This window comes from Phasianus colchicus, chromosome 1, assembly GCF_987193195.1.
Source record: "Phasianus colchicus chromosome 1, bPhaCol1.hap1.1, whole genome shotgun sequence".
Taxonomy (NCBI): Eukaryota; Metazoa; Chordata; class Aves; order Galliformes; family Phasianidae; genus Phasianus; species Phasianus colchicus.
Genome location: NC_143436.1, coordinates 179,702,809 through 179,718,160, shown reverse-complemented (window position 1 = coordinate 179,718,160; position 15,352 = coordinate 179,702,809). Strand labels below are relative to the sequence as shown.

At 43.4% G+C, this 15,352-nt stretch overlaps 1 protein-coding gene across 5 annotated transcripts; it reads right to left on the bottom strand.

The window, feature by feature from the left end:
- Positions 1 to 7: 7 nt before the first annotated feature.
- SKA3 (spindle and kinetochore associated complex subunit 3) lies at positions 8 to 15,336 on the bottom strand. Of its 5 annotated transcripts, none has more exons than XM_090133826.1 (9): positions 15,116 to 15,336; positions 14,125 to 14,189; positions 13,128 to 13,293; positions 11,665 to 12,091; positions 9,442 to 9,542; positions 8,454 to 8,638; positions 8,045 to 8,251; positions 7,748 to 7,866; positions 8 to 901 (listed from the first exon to the last, which is right to left on the bottom strand). In XM_090133826.1, the coding sequence occupies exons 1-9, from the start codon at positions 15,216 to 15,218 to the stop codon at positions 742 to 744; spliced, it is 1,533 nt and encodes a 510-aa protein (XP_089989952.1). In that variant the 5' UTR covers positions 15,219 to 15,336; the 3' UTR covers positions 8 to 741. The 5 variants fall into 5 exon arrangements, with proteins under 5 accessions (XP_089989952.1, XP_089989953.1, XP_089989954.1 ...); XM_090133827.1 differs by having other exon boundaries at positions 8,454 to 8,635; XM_090133828.1 differs by lacking the exon at positions 15,116 to 15,336 and adding an exon at positions 14,868 to 14,969.
- Positions 15,337 to 15,352: the final 16 nt, after the last annotated feature.

Genomic DNA, 15,352 nt, shown 5'->3' with positions numbered 1-15,352 from the left:
TGCCCGTTCAAAAAAAAAACAAACAAAAACCCCACACCGAAACAGCTGCTTTGTTTATATACATCCACCACTTCAGTAACGTGTAATATCAACACAGAGACAAAAAGATGAAAGAAAGGCCATGTTGCTTAATGGTGCAAAAATGACCTTTCTGTACAGGGGTGGTTTGTTTTGTGTGCCCTGCCGTGGGTACCTACTGTGCCTGAACGTGGGAGTGGCTGCAGAATAAGACAGAGCCTGTGGCTTCAGAGCTATTTGCTGCTGGAAGTATAGTTTCTAATGAAGTTATATATGCTGACCAAGTAAGTTTTCCTCCGTGCATTTTAGGAAGGTGAATGCTGTTACCTCTCCCCCTTAGTTACCCTTGGCTAATCAACAGATAAAATATTAGGCTCTGTGCTGATTGGTATGAGATGACTTTTCCCGAATAACTGTGATGTGCAGAGTGCCGTTTTCTTGGATTGCAGCAGCCCTTGGGTGCTGGCTGGATGAGGCTGAGTGGTGAGCGGCTGCTCCTCCACCACCCCACAGGTCAGCGCAGTGCGGAGGGCGCAGGCTGCGCGGTCCCTGTGGCGGAGCTGTGCCGTGCTGTCCCTGCAGGGGGAGAGCTGGAGCCGCGCACTGCCTCGGCTCTGCGGCGGTACTTCGTGGGTGAAGCGGCAGAGTGTCGGAGGGCAAATCTCTCGTCAGAGCGAAGTTTGGCCGGAGGCACGCAGCAAGGAGATCAGCTGAAGTTTTCGTTCACGTGGAAATCATGCGACGGTGAACTCCGTGCTTCAGTGTTGCAGACATAGGGGTTCCAGCAAAGGCAGCTCCATGCATCCATGCCGTAGTGGTTTTCCTTCCTGTGCTGACATGTAAGGCCATTGGGTTCTTGCCATGTTCCTCCACTTTCTGAACCCTTTTAATTAAAAGATATTCGAGGTGTCCGAGCAGTGTACGTTCCCTAAGTCAAAAATTCACTTTGTGGTCGAGTCCAACAGCAGTCAGTTTAAAGTTAGGACAGCAGGATACAACCGTCCATGTGCTGAAAGAGGTGTAAGTGAAAGCTGACTGTGCTGGTAATGAGCATCCCATCAGCAATGAGCTCCTTCAAAACTATCACAAGTGCTGAGGAAGGAAATCAGTCACCCGAAGGGACAAGTGATGTACAACACAGCACTCTGCAGAACCTGAAACAGTCTCAAAACTCAACAGCAGTGAGCAATCCCATACGCTCAAGAAGCGAACGCTACACACAGCTCTGTCAGTTAGCAGGGCTGCCTTTGTATTTGGAGATCTAATGAGTGTTTGTCCCTCATCAAGGCAGTGAGCAAGGCGGGGCGTTCACTACCTCTCGATGCCCCAAGCTCTGACACAGCACTAAGAGACGCAGCTCTCCATCCCACAGCCGCGCTGCCACCAGCAACCGCTCCTCCAAAGCTCTCATTATTTTTTCAGCAGTGTAACTCCAGGAACTCCACCCTGTGTGGGGATGCAGCAGGATGGAATGGCTCCAGCTACAAGACCCAGGAAACCAGGCCCTTATTTTCTCCTTTCTACGCTCAGTAACTCAACCACTCTGCTCCTGCAGCTGAGACTTCATGTGTCCATACTCCTTCAGCACATCCCTCCTGCTGCTCCTACCTCATTTTGCCTAAGGGACAAATTCCTTTCTGCCACGCTCAGCCTCGACTAAAGGTTGTTTTCAGCCCCCCTCTCATTTCATCTGTCCCTGTTAGGTCCTGCTCCAGCACCAGGGCAGTGTGTGCCTCTGATATCTTGATGCTTAGCAAAGTTTTTACGTAGAACTTTTGGGGAAGGCTGGCTGCATTCTGCTGAAGGTGACAATGTCTGGGTTAATCCTTTCCCTGTTTAAGAGGTGAGGACAAGCCACATGCTTTGTCAGTTGCATCAGAGCTGTTCCTTGCTCCATCAGTGAACTTAAGTTTGCTTTACAGCTCTAGTCAAAAGAAGGAATGGTCATGATGCAGATGGAAAAAATAAGCAGTCTCAGCAAGCGGTTTCAGGAGGAGCGCTGGGTGGAACTGCCTCTGCTGCCCCAGAAATGCTCACAGAGCAGTGGCCACAGGAGAACTCACCAGTGCAGCTGTGCAGACAGCCAGCTCAGTACTGTGAGCAAGGGCAGGATTTCACAAGGCACTCAGACTGTTGACAGGAGACGTCAGTGTTCCCTTCCCATGCAGCCCTTTCCTTTCTCTGGTCTCATCCCAGGCAGTGCCTTTGCAGGTGAGTGGTGGTTTGGGTCAACGCAGTGTCTGAATAATGTCACCTTGCAAAACACCTCCAAGGGCACTCCTGCCCTGCACAGGGTAGGCACGAGTATGATCCCAGGAAGCCCCAGCAGCGAAGTGCAGTGACACACCAGGCTGTGGGAGCCTGCAGTTTGGGGAGACGAAAGGTGGGCCCGTGCAGCAAAGCCTACGTTGGTTTCCAGCAACTGCATAAGCCATCATTACAGAGCATAACTGCTGGGCTCTAGTCACAAAGTGTGCCAAAAACCATGAACACCTTCCTATCAGGCATTCTGTGATACAACTAGCTTTTGCCTGGCCTCCCAGCAGAAATGCCCATTAAGCACAGCATCTTCCAGAAGCTGTATTCTCATGTATGCATAGTTGTGCCGTTTTTTAAACCCCTCCAATTTGTGTTAGACACGGCCAATGCAACGCATGGACATCAGCAGCTGCCCCCTTGTAAGAGTGGCCATTAGCACAACAATAGCACAGTGGGTCATGCTGACAGATAATACAGACAGCACTGATTGACATTTTTAGCAGGAGGTTGCATTTCTGTGGAATAACACTCATGATTTCATAGTGCAGCCACTGGATGTTGTCCTTGCTCCTATGTGCCACAACCTCTGTATTACTGTGCCATGGGAAACAAGGCAGAGGGCTGTGAGAGATACTCCCAAAAGACCAACAGATCCAACACCAGCTGCAGATGTTGGGACACATGCAACCACAAGAACTGGAACACTGGGATAATGAAAACTGACTTTCTGTAAAAAGAAAAAACAAAGCATAGTGCACTGCTTAAAACTGTAAAGCATCCATGATGCTTTAAATAACCAAGGAAGCCTGCGCTCCAGTTATCACTCCAGTGATTTATAAAAACCATCAGTAAAAGCTCAGCAGAAAGAACTGGAGTGACATTCCTCATTTGCCCATTTGACAGCCACCTGGGAACTTTCATTTCCCTGTGAGATTTATATTTGTATTTAACCCCAGGCAAATTATTTCCAAGAAAACAAAGTATTTGCCACTTTGTGGGGCTGCCTAGGCAGAACAATTTGAGGCACTCCTTTGACAACCAATGGGATTATAGAGAGAATGCTCTGTAAGCTGACACATTTTATATACTAAAACAAATGCAAAAGGATTAAGAACCGTAGCAAATGAGGGAAAACCAAAGGCCATGCTTTTCTGGTTACTTCCCAGATGTCCCTAACTACCAAAGTGCAGCTTCGTGCTGTGCTCCATCTGTTCTGACTGCAGGCTACTGCTAGATGATATGATTCCATGCTCACCCTTCCTGTGCATCTAATGTAGCAATCACGCAGCCAAGAATTGAATTTGAGATTACTAATTTCCACGGGGAGAGAAACTAGAAAAGGAAACAAAATCTATCAGTCTTTCAGTGGCTCAGCAGGTGGTAACCACCATAGAACTGCACGACCTGTACTTTCTGTGCAAGAGAAGTAGTGAAATAGCAGCTAGTGGGAACAGCCCCATGTTGTGGATTAGGCACAGCTCAGACTCTGAGTCAAATTTGCCTGTTATCAGATGAAGACTGTCTCTTCCAAAACTAAGGCTCACTTACTTAGCTACCGTGTATTCAAACTGCACTGACACTCCAGTGCTGTTTCCAGATTCACCTACAACAAAACAACACATAACGTGTCAATTCTACTGCGTGATTCCTGACTCTAACCCGACATAAAGACACGCCTTTCTCCAGCAGCAGCACAGGCTTAGGGAGAGCCATAAGCTCCTGCAGCCCCAAGGCTACATCCATGATTGCTGCAGTGCCAGAACGCTTGGTTAATCACAGGGCTGCACAGGCACCTGCATGAGAGATTCTACCACTGCCTTCCCCAGCTGGTTCTGAACAGGGATCAGTTTTGTATGCTGCTAGTTTCCAGTTCTGCTTCCCTCTTCTCACGCTACTGCTTAGGTCTTACTGAAACCCAGGCAAGACAAATCACAGCTTGCTTTTGTTCTGTTGCTCTGACTGCATCCACCTCACTGTAATATTCCTCCTTACACAAGGACAGTAAGCACAAACAGTATTACTACTTGAACAGTTCTGTAAACAAAAACCCCCAAACAAGCTTGTAAAACTCAATTAGTAGATCCCAAAACATAACCTCATACCACTATAATGTCATACGAGATTGAAGGCAACAAAGATGGAAAGGTCTGGAGGGCAAGGTATGTATTAGTGGCTCAGGTCCCTGGGTTTGTTCAGCCCAGAGAAGAGGAGGCTGCACACAGAGGAGGATTCCTGTCCTAGAACAGACTATTTTGTACCTTGTTAGGCCTATGACATTCCATGACTAGCATCCAGCCCATCAAGTGGGTATAGTTTGTAAGATGCTGGAAGGAGATTTGGCCATCACTCCAAAAGAGTTGGGTAAGACGAGTGGATGTTTTTATAGCAGCAGATGATTAGTAAAAAAGTCAGCTGCTCCTGGTAATATGATGTACACTCACCTCAGAAAGTGACTATGACAGCATGACAAAGGCTCCTATTATTTGCTAAATTTCAGCCATGCCAAGTCCCTCTAAGCAGCCAGACAAATACTTTCTGGCAGCTCCAGCCTGAGAATTTCAAAGAACGTGCAACTGTGTTCAGAATATTCAGAAAAGCACACACTAAAGTAACAGTATTTTAGCTGTCAACAGGAAGACTGTGTATAGCTGGTAAGAGCAGTGCTCACAGCAATAGCTGACACAGGCAGCAGCTCTAAAGAGGGATACATAGTTGGGATTTCTTTTGGACAAGAGAAAGATCTCTGGTGGAAAAAAATTCCAGCTGCTGTGACTACCAGATACCAGTAAATTGCCCAACAGCTCTGAAGAGTTAAGGTTGGTGAGCTACTGCAGGGATGTGCTTGCGTGACTGGAAGTAACATCACCACTTACAGAATGCATGTGGCAGCAGCGCAGGAGACAATACAGCAATCCCCAAGCAGATCTTCCAAGCAATGAAAGAAAAAGCAGATATCTCATTGGTAACATTTGAAAATATACTGTGCAATTACTTCACATTCAAGATAGTAACATTCTAGGGCTGTAGGTATTAGGGTACTAAAAGGAAAATGGGTGCCTGATACTTAATATGATGCCTAAGCAGGAAAACTGCAATTGAAGAAGCCTGTCTATCAGCCAGGTGACAGCATGAGGAAGGAATACCTGTTTGATATGTCTTAGTACTGCAGAAGGGATAGATGTCCTGGAGCTGCTTTAAAACAGTAAGGCAGGAATTACTCGTCTTCAACAGAACTCCTTTTTATGTGACATGTCCAAGTACTGCACTTCAAACTCTGCCCTGAAACAGGCAGTGTCAGCAGACTGCCTAGAGATGTCTGCTTTCTGGGCAGCATAACGGACTTCCCTTCTCTTGCAGTTTAATTACACTTCTCTACAGACCATTGCATCTGAACACAGACAACAAACACAAGAATCAAGTGAAACAACTGAAGTATTACATCATATAATACATGACTGTAGTCCCCCGTGAAGCAATATTAGAACAACAACAACCAAAACCCGACCTATTTTGCTACTAATTTTAATGAAAAAATTAAACGACAGAATTGTTAGTTCAAGCAAGTTAATACACATCAAGTTTTCTCCAGAAAAAAAAAGATTTTCCTTTTGTGGGTCCTTCCTCCCAGTATTTCTTTTTTGCTTTTTGAGCTCTCTATGGTTCAGTGATAAGATCCATGAATGTGAAATAGTCTTCAGCTTGATTTCAAATGTCTGACTTGAAAAAATCAGGATATCCTCTGCAAATACATCCAGAAGTGTTCATGAACTCATTACCTCAGTCATATTCTGAATTAGCACAAGACACAAACACTGAAAGCTTGCTCAATAACAGCAACAAAAAGACAGCTAAAATAAGAACTTTACTTTCTCTGATTAATCAAATAGATTCTAATTCCATGTACATTAAGATATCTACTCCTCTTCATCTCTTGCTGAATTTGTTGCAGCTATTATTCCATATACTTCTTGCACCTCTTATCAAGATAATCTTTAGTGACCCCAAGCGTAACAGAAAATCATTAAGTATAGCACATTATATTGAATGAGGAATATCTACACTAGATCAATGAAAAAAGTCTATGTAAATCACATTTTTCTTAAGCCCATAATTCCCTTGTCCAAAGATTACTTAGGCTTATTGTAGACTAATTCCATTTCAAATATTGTTCTAAGGTGGCTTTGGATTTCAAATGACTTAGTATCTACCTGGTCTTGTTTCAGCTAGGATTGAGTTAATTTTCTTCCCAGTAGCTAGTACAGCTATTTTGAATTTAGGAGAAGAAAGAATCTGATAACACACCAGAGCTGTAGTTGTTGCTGAGCAGTGCTCACACGAAGTCAAGGTCATTTCACTCCTCGTGCAGCCTGGCCAGCGAGGAGCTGGATGTGCACGTGGAGCTGGGAGAGACCAGAACCAGGACAGCTGGCCCAAAGCAGCCAAAAGGACATCCTGCAGCACGTGGCTCATGCCCAGCAGTGACACTGTGGAACTGGCTGGTAGGGGCTGGCTGGCGGTGAGCAATTGTGATAGGCATCAGTCCTTCTCCTTTCTCCCCTCCTCTATTATTAAACTGCCTTCATCTCAACCCACGGGTTCTCACGTGGACTCTCCTACTTCCAACTCTCTCTTTCACCCCCCTGGGGTTAACCCGGGAGAGAACAGCTGTGTGGTGCTTGGCTGCCTGCCAGGGTAAGCCACAAGTGCCCAAGTGACAGTGTGATTACTTCTGTCACTTAACATAGTTGTCTGCAGTTCTTTATTGCCTAGATTTACTGACGCAAGCTTAAAATGTTCAGTTGATTGCCACAAAGCAAAATATACCTACAGATAATTTCACTGTTTTTTCTTCAATTTATTTCCTTTCTCCTCCCCCCTTCATTTTTCTTAAAAACTTCCCAGGATTCATAATAAAAAAAATATATATATTTGTTCTTTGCAGTAGAACCAGCCAGATACTATGCCAAAGATTAGATATTTAGTCATCTGGAGAACAAGCAGCTGTATGAATTTTCTATACGCACTGAAGTCCTCCTAACTCTTCAAAATTAATTCCTCTTTGGAGAAGAGAAGGCTCCGGGGGGGGCCTCACTGTGGCCTTTCAATATTTGAAGGGAGCAGAGAAACAGGAGTGGGAACGGCTGTTTATGAGGGTGGATAGTGATAGGACAAGGGGGAATAGTCTTAAACTGAGACAGGTTTAGATTAGATATTAGGAGGAAGTTTTTCACACAGAGGGTGGTGACACACTGGAACAGGTTGCCCAAGGAGGCTGTGGATGCCCCATTCCTGAAGGCATTCAAGGCCAGGCTGGATGTGGCTCTGGGCAGCCTGGTCTGGTGGTTGGTGACCCTGTCCACAGCAAGGGGGTTGAAACTAGATGGTCACTGTGGTCCTTTTCAACTCAGGTCATTCTATGATTGTGATTAAATTTCAATTACATAACCAAATTTGGGACATCTGATCATACCTGTTCTCTTTGTTGCAGTAGTCACTGAAATCACTTCCAAATCTTGCAGCATCTCCTGCCTTAGTCTCCATTTTCTTAGATATAGAAGAGTCTACTTTATGGTTATACTTTGACAGAATCTACAACATTAAAAAAGGAACAGAAATAACTTTAGAACTCCAAATAAGATTACAATCTATGCATTCTAAGTAAGTAGCAGAGAACTCTTTCTTTTTGAGGCACAACACTTGATAAACAAACCCTTTCTGATATTACTGTGGTGATATGAAAACTATCCAGATAACAAACAGAGCTAACCTGTAGTACATCATCTGGTATCCTTGTTATTTCTGGAGGTGGAGGAGTGCTGAGTAAATGGTCGTACTGTTTTATTTTGGGAGGAGATGGGTTCCCCAAACGCTTGAGATACTCATCAGAGCTCACAGCAGAAGGAACGCTGTCTTCTATGTTTTGTTGTTCTGTTGCACTGTTTTCGGTCACCAACATGATCTTCTCTTGCATTTCCTGTTACAGAGAAGCTATTATATGCCTTCATTTATTTTTCTTAGGTGAAGTATTTAACAACGTGTTCTTACAAAATTACCAATAAGAAAGCATTGTTTACAAGGACAAGAAAAATGGGTATAGGAAAAGGAGAGCAAACTGACATTTGAAGAACTGCTTACAGCACTAGTTCATGAAAGTACACGTAACTGCTGTGTAGTACCATAAGTTCTCTTTTCAGCCATCTGGCTTCAAAATCCGGAGGTGGCGGCGTTGCTGCATGGCTGGGAAGAGGCAGTTTGTCTCTTTCTGGTGACTTGGCTAACTCTGTACTGTCTGCTCGGGAAGGGATTTTCACACCAGGTGTGCAGAACACGGGTATCATAGGAGAAGCCATACAGTCAGCTGCTGGAATTAGTGAAAAGAATCAATAAACCCATCAATAAATGTACGTACATATTTTTAGCTGCAGTGCTCCAGTTTAATTTTCCAAATCAATTGGCTTGTTACAGATTTATTTACATATTCCATAACATCTGGACCATTTTAGTTCAAGTGTATCATTTTAGTTGACAAAACTTTTAGTATGAAAACACAGCCAAATTGCAGAGCTCTAACAGTAGTAAATAAAGAAAACAAAGCTGATCAAAATAATCTTGTCTCACTACCAAATATAATTGAAAGAGCCCAACTTAAACCAGCACTGCTTCAGATTTCCATATGCTCAGTAGTCTGTTTGCTGGAAGACTTTCAGATGTTTACCAAAGAATATATTAGATCTCGTAGAGAAATTTCAGTGCTACTATTGAAAGATGTAAGTTACTGTTTGGTTAATCTGTTTTAAAGCAGTTTCTTTCTCGTTCATTCAACTGGCTTTAAATAGACGTAATGGGTAACTCTTGGAAAAAAAAGTTTGGTTCCTGTAATAGTAGTTATTAGTGGTGTGGATAATTAGCAATTCTGATATGATGGAAGCCTCTGCACAATTCTAGATGGATATGAGTAGAAGAATAAGCAATGATTTCTACTGAAGCACACAGATTCCCCATAGGAGCCACTGACTTGACTTTTCCATATACCAGTATGCAAATAATGACTGGACACAAATTAACTATATTTAACAAGAAACAGATTAAAATATTACCACGTGTTAACACACGTTATGTTAAAAAATAGCAAACCTACATTTACTTGACATATTTTTAACTTACAGTTCTCATCTGTTGCTTTTGTTTTCGGCTCAGGAGTAACTGCTATTTCCCTGGATGGCATTTTTGCTACATTCACTTCATCATCACCTTTTTTAACTAAGCTGAAAAACAAAAACCTCAATCAGCTCTCAAGTAACATGAAGACATCATTACTAAAGAAATACTGTCAACTCCACCACTTGTCTAGCATTTATTCATGAGTCTAAAATGATTTACTATCTCTGATTCTGCTCCTACTGTGCAAAGGTTCAGTCCAGCCAAGGCATTAAAAGTAAGGAACACATTGCCCAGAGATGCTGTGGATGCCCCCTCCCTGGAGGCATTCTAAGGCCAGGCTGGACGGGGCTGAGAGCAACCTGGTTTACAGGGAGGTGTCCCTGCCTACACTGGGGGCTTGGAACTAGATGATCTTAAAGGCCCCTTCCAACCAACCATTCTATGGTTCTATGATCTAGAACTCCTCAGTAAAAAGCCTAAGCCTCAAGAAATCCATGTGAGGCAGCGTATCTCCATGAGATCAAACCTCCTGCTGTGAGTCTTCTTTCTTAAAAAGAAAAAAGAAAAAAAAAAGAGGAAAAATAGGAAAAATAGGAAAAAAAGGAAAAATAGGAAAAAAAGGAAAAATAGGAAAAAAAGGAAAAATAGGAAAAAAAACAACCAAACAAAAAAAACCACTAAAAATTAAGGAAAATTAAGGGAAAAAAAACCACTTTTCCACATCAGTTTTTCCTCAGTAATATTATTGATACTTGAAACCCTATGTGTTTGGGTTATGGTTATACTTTCTCTTCTTCATTATAAACACTTCTGTTTATTGTTTTTTTTTTTTCCTTTCTCTCTCCCTATTACTTTTGTTTTCAGTTCTTCAGTGCATGCACACAAAATACATGGTTCTTTCTACCTGCTTCAGAACTGAAAACGTGAACAGAAGGGAACTGAGAACTCTATGAGTGTATGTATGAGTGTGTACAGACACACACACACACACACACCTGTGTGCGTACACACACAGAAAGCAAGATTAATTTTTTATGAAATGTTATATAAAATTATAAATAAAATTTGTGGATGTATTCATTTAGACATTGTAGTCAGAATTAAAACTGAAATCAAATTTAAGACAGTTCTCACTAAGCAAAAAAAACACAACAAAAAATACAATAAAAAAAACAACCCAATGAAATGTAAGTTAAAGACAACAAAAGATTTTAACTTATGCAATAAGTTGAAGCTTTTAACAAAATATTATCTGAGGAACCAATTTTAAGTTTGCATCATTTAGGATTCAGTAACAGCTTTCCAATTATTACAATTCCAATACTGTATGCTACAGCTGTGTAAATGCCACCTGCCTATTTGGCAGGAGAAATCCCAAAACTCTTTGAAGAGAAAATGAATCTTTTCAATTTTACTTTTCCCCCCAGTAATCTAAGAAAGAAAAAAAACACTGAAATGTAACCATTGTGGAACATTGGAACAAAGGGAACAAAGTCACTGAAGCTGGTACAGCTCTGAAGAACTTCACATGAGCTCCTGTATAGCAAATATCAGGGATTTAAAAAATAGAATTAGGGAAGTCTCTCTAAAAACCAAATGCTTAACTGCTGAACAGAATATTTCTCTTAAATACTGTCATTTTTTAAAATTGGATGTGTGGCTAATACAAATCATACAAACATTTTTTAACCACTCTTTCCCAGGAATAGAAGTCTAGAAATGTGTTTTGAGTTGAAGGCTGGAGCAAAAAGAAGCATCTGCTTGAAGCTGGATAACAGAAGAAATAACACAACCTGCTCCCATTGTGAGTCATTTAACCAAATGCTTCCTGAGTTCTTTCAGTACCACCTTCTAATGCTTTTCAAAACTTCATATTGGTAACAGGAAGTCTACCCAACGTCCTCAAATACAAGCCCTAGGTTAAATAAAGCAAAACATCACAGGAGATACTGTGCCTTTTCTCCTTGTAATGGAGACATTCTTATGCAGCCAGGGAAGGATATACCCGAGATAGGTCTCCTATAAGTAGCTTGCATTGCAAAGGGTACAAGAAAGAGGAGCAGAGTTCAAGGTAGGCAGAAAACTAACAAACAAGTAGATAATAACAAATCACCTGTTAGCAGAAAAAAAAAAGTAGGCAATAGCAACAAGAGAAGGGTACATCATCAAGAAGAAACGATGGAAAATTCAATAGGGAAACAATCAGAGCTTCAAGTATTTACTTACTTGTTTGACTGAGCAGTTTTATGAATAAGTGCCATGGTGTAATCTTCATTCATACACATGGTGTGTTCACTAATGCCAAAGTGTTCCAGTTTTGGTGTTACGCACTCAAAGTCGTCCATCTTTAGCATGCATTTGGGTGTTTTGGGCAGAACACAAGGGGCCTGCGTTTTTTGGGGAGTTTTGTGTTTTGCATTTTCTTGACTGGCATTTGCTGCACGTTGTTGTCCATGTAATGCACTCCATGGCCTGGAGAAAGCATACTGTGATAGGCCGAAATCAGAAAGCTGGGGGTTCCGCAGAGGGTCTCTGGGCACAGGTGGGTTCTCAGCACAGGCAGGAAGAGGAGGTACATCATCTGCTTCTTCCTGATCAGATTTGCTCTGGTCAGATGCCTTCGAATCACCATTCGCCTCCTCTTCCTGCTCCTCTAACAAAAGAGAGGAGAGTTCATTTTGTCAGAAGTTTATCTTTTAAGAATTTTTAAAATAAATTGGGAATTTTCTCCTCCCCCCCTCACCTCCAAGTAGTCTTTTTTTTTTTTTAATGTTTATTACTCTAAATATTAGAGTAATATTACTCCTTTCATTTTAAAGCACTGAACCTGAATCTTCAACTATCAAAAGCTCTTATCAGGCTAAACTGTATTTAGAATGCAGGCCCAACACTTACTGAATTGCAGTCCATTGGTAAATACTTCCAGAGGTAAATGAAGCTGAAAGCTTCTTACACTTAATACATTTTTAATAGAATCCAACCTCCCTGCACAGCCTAGGCAGAAAGTTTTAATCTTAAATACACTTATCTGTCTCCATTTCACTGCAAGAGTAAACATTTGTTAAAAATGTTGAAGAAAAAACTGTACAGAAAGAAGTGATGACTAAAAAGTCATGAAAGATAACATGAGTTCACTGCAGAAATAAGCCAAGGTGTAATTTGCATGATTCTGTATTACATGAATGGGAATAGCGGGGGGAGGAGGGATGGTCAGACTGGGTGATCTTGGAGGTCTTTTCAACCTTAGTGGTTTTGTGATTGTGATTTGTGAAACACCCCCAAATATTTGTGAACTGCTGCATGATATAAGCAGCAGATGATTTAAGCTTATGGGATAACGACACACGAATATGAACTAATTCAGATGCATCTGCAGTAGCTCATTGTGCCAGAGAAGCTGAAGCAGCCCAGCTGTCTGGGTTATCAGAACGTGCTGGCTAACCTCTCCTCTTTGTATAGCTATTAGTGAAGAGAAAAACACTCCAACCAAGAGAATGTCAGAAGATGCAGCTCTAAGCTTTTGAATGTTTTATTCTTAGAGCAGCAATCACAACAGAACCTTTCAGCCCCAGATTACTATAAAGCAAAAAATACAGATCTCTTAATTAACAGAAACATACACATAGCAGAAGAGAAACATTTCAGAAAAATTACATGCCTTTGAATGCTCCATTGCCAACAAATATTACCTGTAGGGACTTTGACGAGTGGTTTGTAGCCGTATTTCTGGAATAGCTCTCTTATTTTTGCGAGATCCGCTGCATTTCTTTGCATCAGTATCTCACTTGCCTTCATAAAGTCATTAATTTCTTGCCTTTCAGAGGAACTCTTGCCAAGAGCACCATTAGCATCTTCCTTTGGGTGAAGGAGGGGAAGGAGAAACAAAGCAGTGGGTTTTCAAATCAGCACCTGGTGTCTGTTTCTACATTTAGTGTTCGGGGAATAACTAGTGAACTTCAATTCCTACAAGGACAAGCAGCAAATGTAGACCTTCTCTATACCTGAAAACTCGGTTACAAATACTGGGAACACATAGAGCAGAAGTGCACAGAAACTTACAAATATTATGAGGACAGTTCACAGCGTGATAACTGCTTCCTGCTGACCTCTCAGACAAAACCATGTGCTTTTACTCCATTTAAAAAAGAAGAGGGCACTTACATAACAATTAGTTTGGACTTTTAAATACAAAGAATGTATGTGAGAGCAGCTGATGAAATTCCAGTTTACAGCTTGGTTTACTCCTCACTTACTTGCACACGTGCCCTTTTCTATAGACTATTTTGTCTACTTCTGATAAAGAAATGAAGAAAGTTTTTCACAAGTTTAGCAGAAACGCAGGATCCCCTGCAAGGACATTCTTTATGCTGAGTGCTTCTCACTGAACAAAGCTGGGCATACCTCTCCTGAATTCAGCTCCCCCACCCCTATGCCCTGGTGTAACCACAACTTCCCCATGACCTGCATCCCTGCTGGCCTGAGTGACAACACTCATGGCAAGCTCATCAGCACAGGCATCCCAGTTTTGGGTGCTGCCTTTAGCCATAAGGAGGACTTAGAGGTAAGTAAATAGAAAGGTCAGAACTGCTGAATAACAAGGCTGTGTTGTGGCCTAAGGATCAAAGCACAGCCATCAGTTTATGGACACGGTCTCTGCCCCAGTTTTTCAAGAAGTTAAGGCATTACCTTCAGAGCCCTGATTTCGCAGTGTAGGTCATGCAAAACTCTCATTGGAGATTCCTCTTCATAGTCTTTGATACGCATATTCACATGAAAGTGTTTTGAAATTAAAAGAAAGTGGGGAATTAGTATTTAGCATGCAGGTACAATGTAATGTAATGTAATGTAATCTCCACTAGCAGATGTTGGTACTGTTCACTCATAAACACAGTAGTCAAGAACTGAACTTTGTTCTTTCACTGGCTATCAAGGTTAATGCCAATAAATAATGTAAAAGAGGAGCCTTGCAGCACAATCCATAGCATGGCAATACATTTAACTACAGCCTTCACTCTATGTGCAGAGAGAGAAAAAGCCCTGAACGTGTGTTTCCCTGTACTGATCCACAACAAGGTTAAAAACAAGAATGTGATTCAGTACCAAAAAGGAGCTTACGGACAGGAGAGAGACTGACTTTTTTTACACGGTCAGGCAGTGACAGAACAAGGGGGAATGGCTTTAGGATTTCGGTTAGATATTAGGAGGAAATTCTTTCCTCAGAGGGCGGCGAGGCACAGCTGCACAGAGAGCTGCGGGTGCTCCATCCCTGAGGTGCTGGGGGCCGGGCCGGATGGGCCCCGCGCAGCCCCACAGGGGCAGCCCTGCCCAGAGCAGGGGGATGAGGCCGGCTGGGTCCTAAGATCTCTTACAGCGCAGACCACTCTGCGATCCGATGATTTACTTGCAGACGTTACGCGGTAAAAACTCACTGCACGCGCACGGAGGCGCTCAGAGAGGCAGCGCGGAGGTGAGCTCACGTCAGCCCCCGCCACAGCTCTCCAGCACAACGCAGCCGTTCCGGCAGCAGCTCGCGGCGCAGCGCCGGGCGGGACCCCGAGGCGGCGCCGTCAGCGCGGGCCGCCCCGCAGCGCCCAGCTCGCAGCGCCGGACCCGCGCGGCCCCGTGGCTCAGGGCGCCGCCGCCGTGGGGGCGCGCGGGAGGCGGAGCCCGCACTTACCCGCGTCCTCCCCGCGCAGGGCCCGCTCCAGCTGCTTCGCCTCCTTCTCTAGCGTGAGGGCCAGGGAGCGCAGTTTGCCGAAAAAGCCCCGCGACGCGTCCATCGCCCGCGGGGCGGAGGGACGCGGGTCCGCGAGGGCCGCACGAAAACGGTCGCGACGAGAGGCGCTCCGCGCGACCCCGGAGCCCGCCGCCGCTTTCGAAACGGCGCCTACGCGCGCCCCGTTGGCTCCGCGAG

What these genes read in the sequence shown, in the direction of transcription:
- SKA3 (XM_090133826.1), bottom strand. Translation starts at nt 15,218, where the DNA reads ATGGACGCGTCGCGGGGCTTTTTCGGCAAACTGCGCTCCCTGGCCCTC. An exon ending in GCGAAATCAGGGCTCTGAAG is followed by an intron (nt 13,294 to 14,124) that starts GTAATGCCTTAA and finishes CTTCACCCAAAG; the next exon opens with GAAGATGCTAATGGTGCTCT. An exon ending in AAAAGCAACAGATGAGAACT is followed by an intron (nt 8,639 to 9,441) that starts GTAAGTTAAAAA and finishes CACTAATTCCAG; the next exon opens with CAGCTGACTGTATGGCTTCT.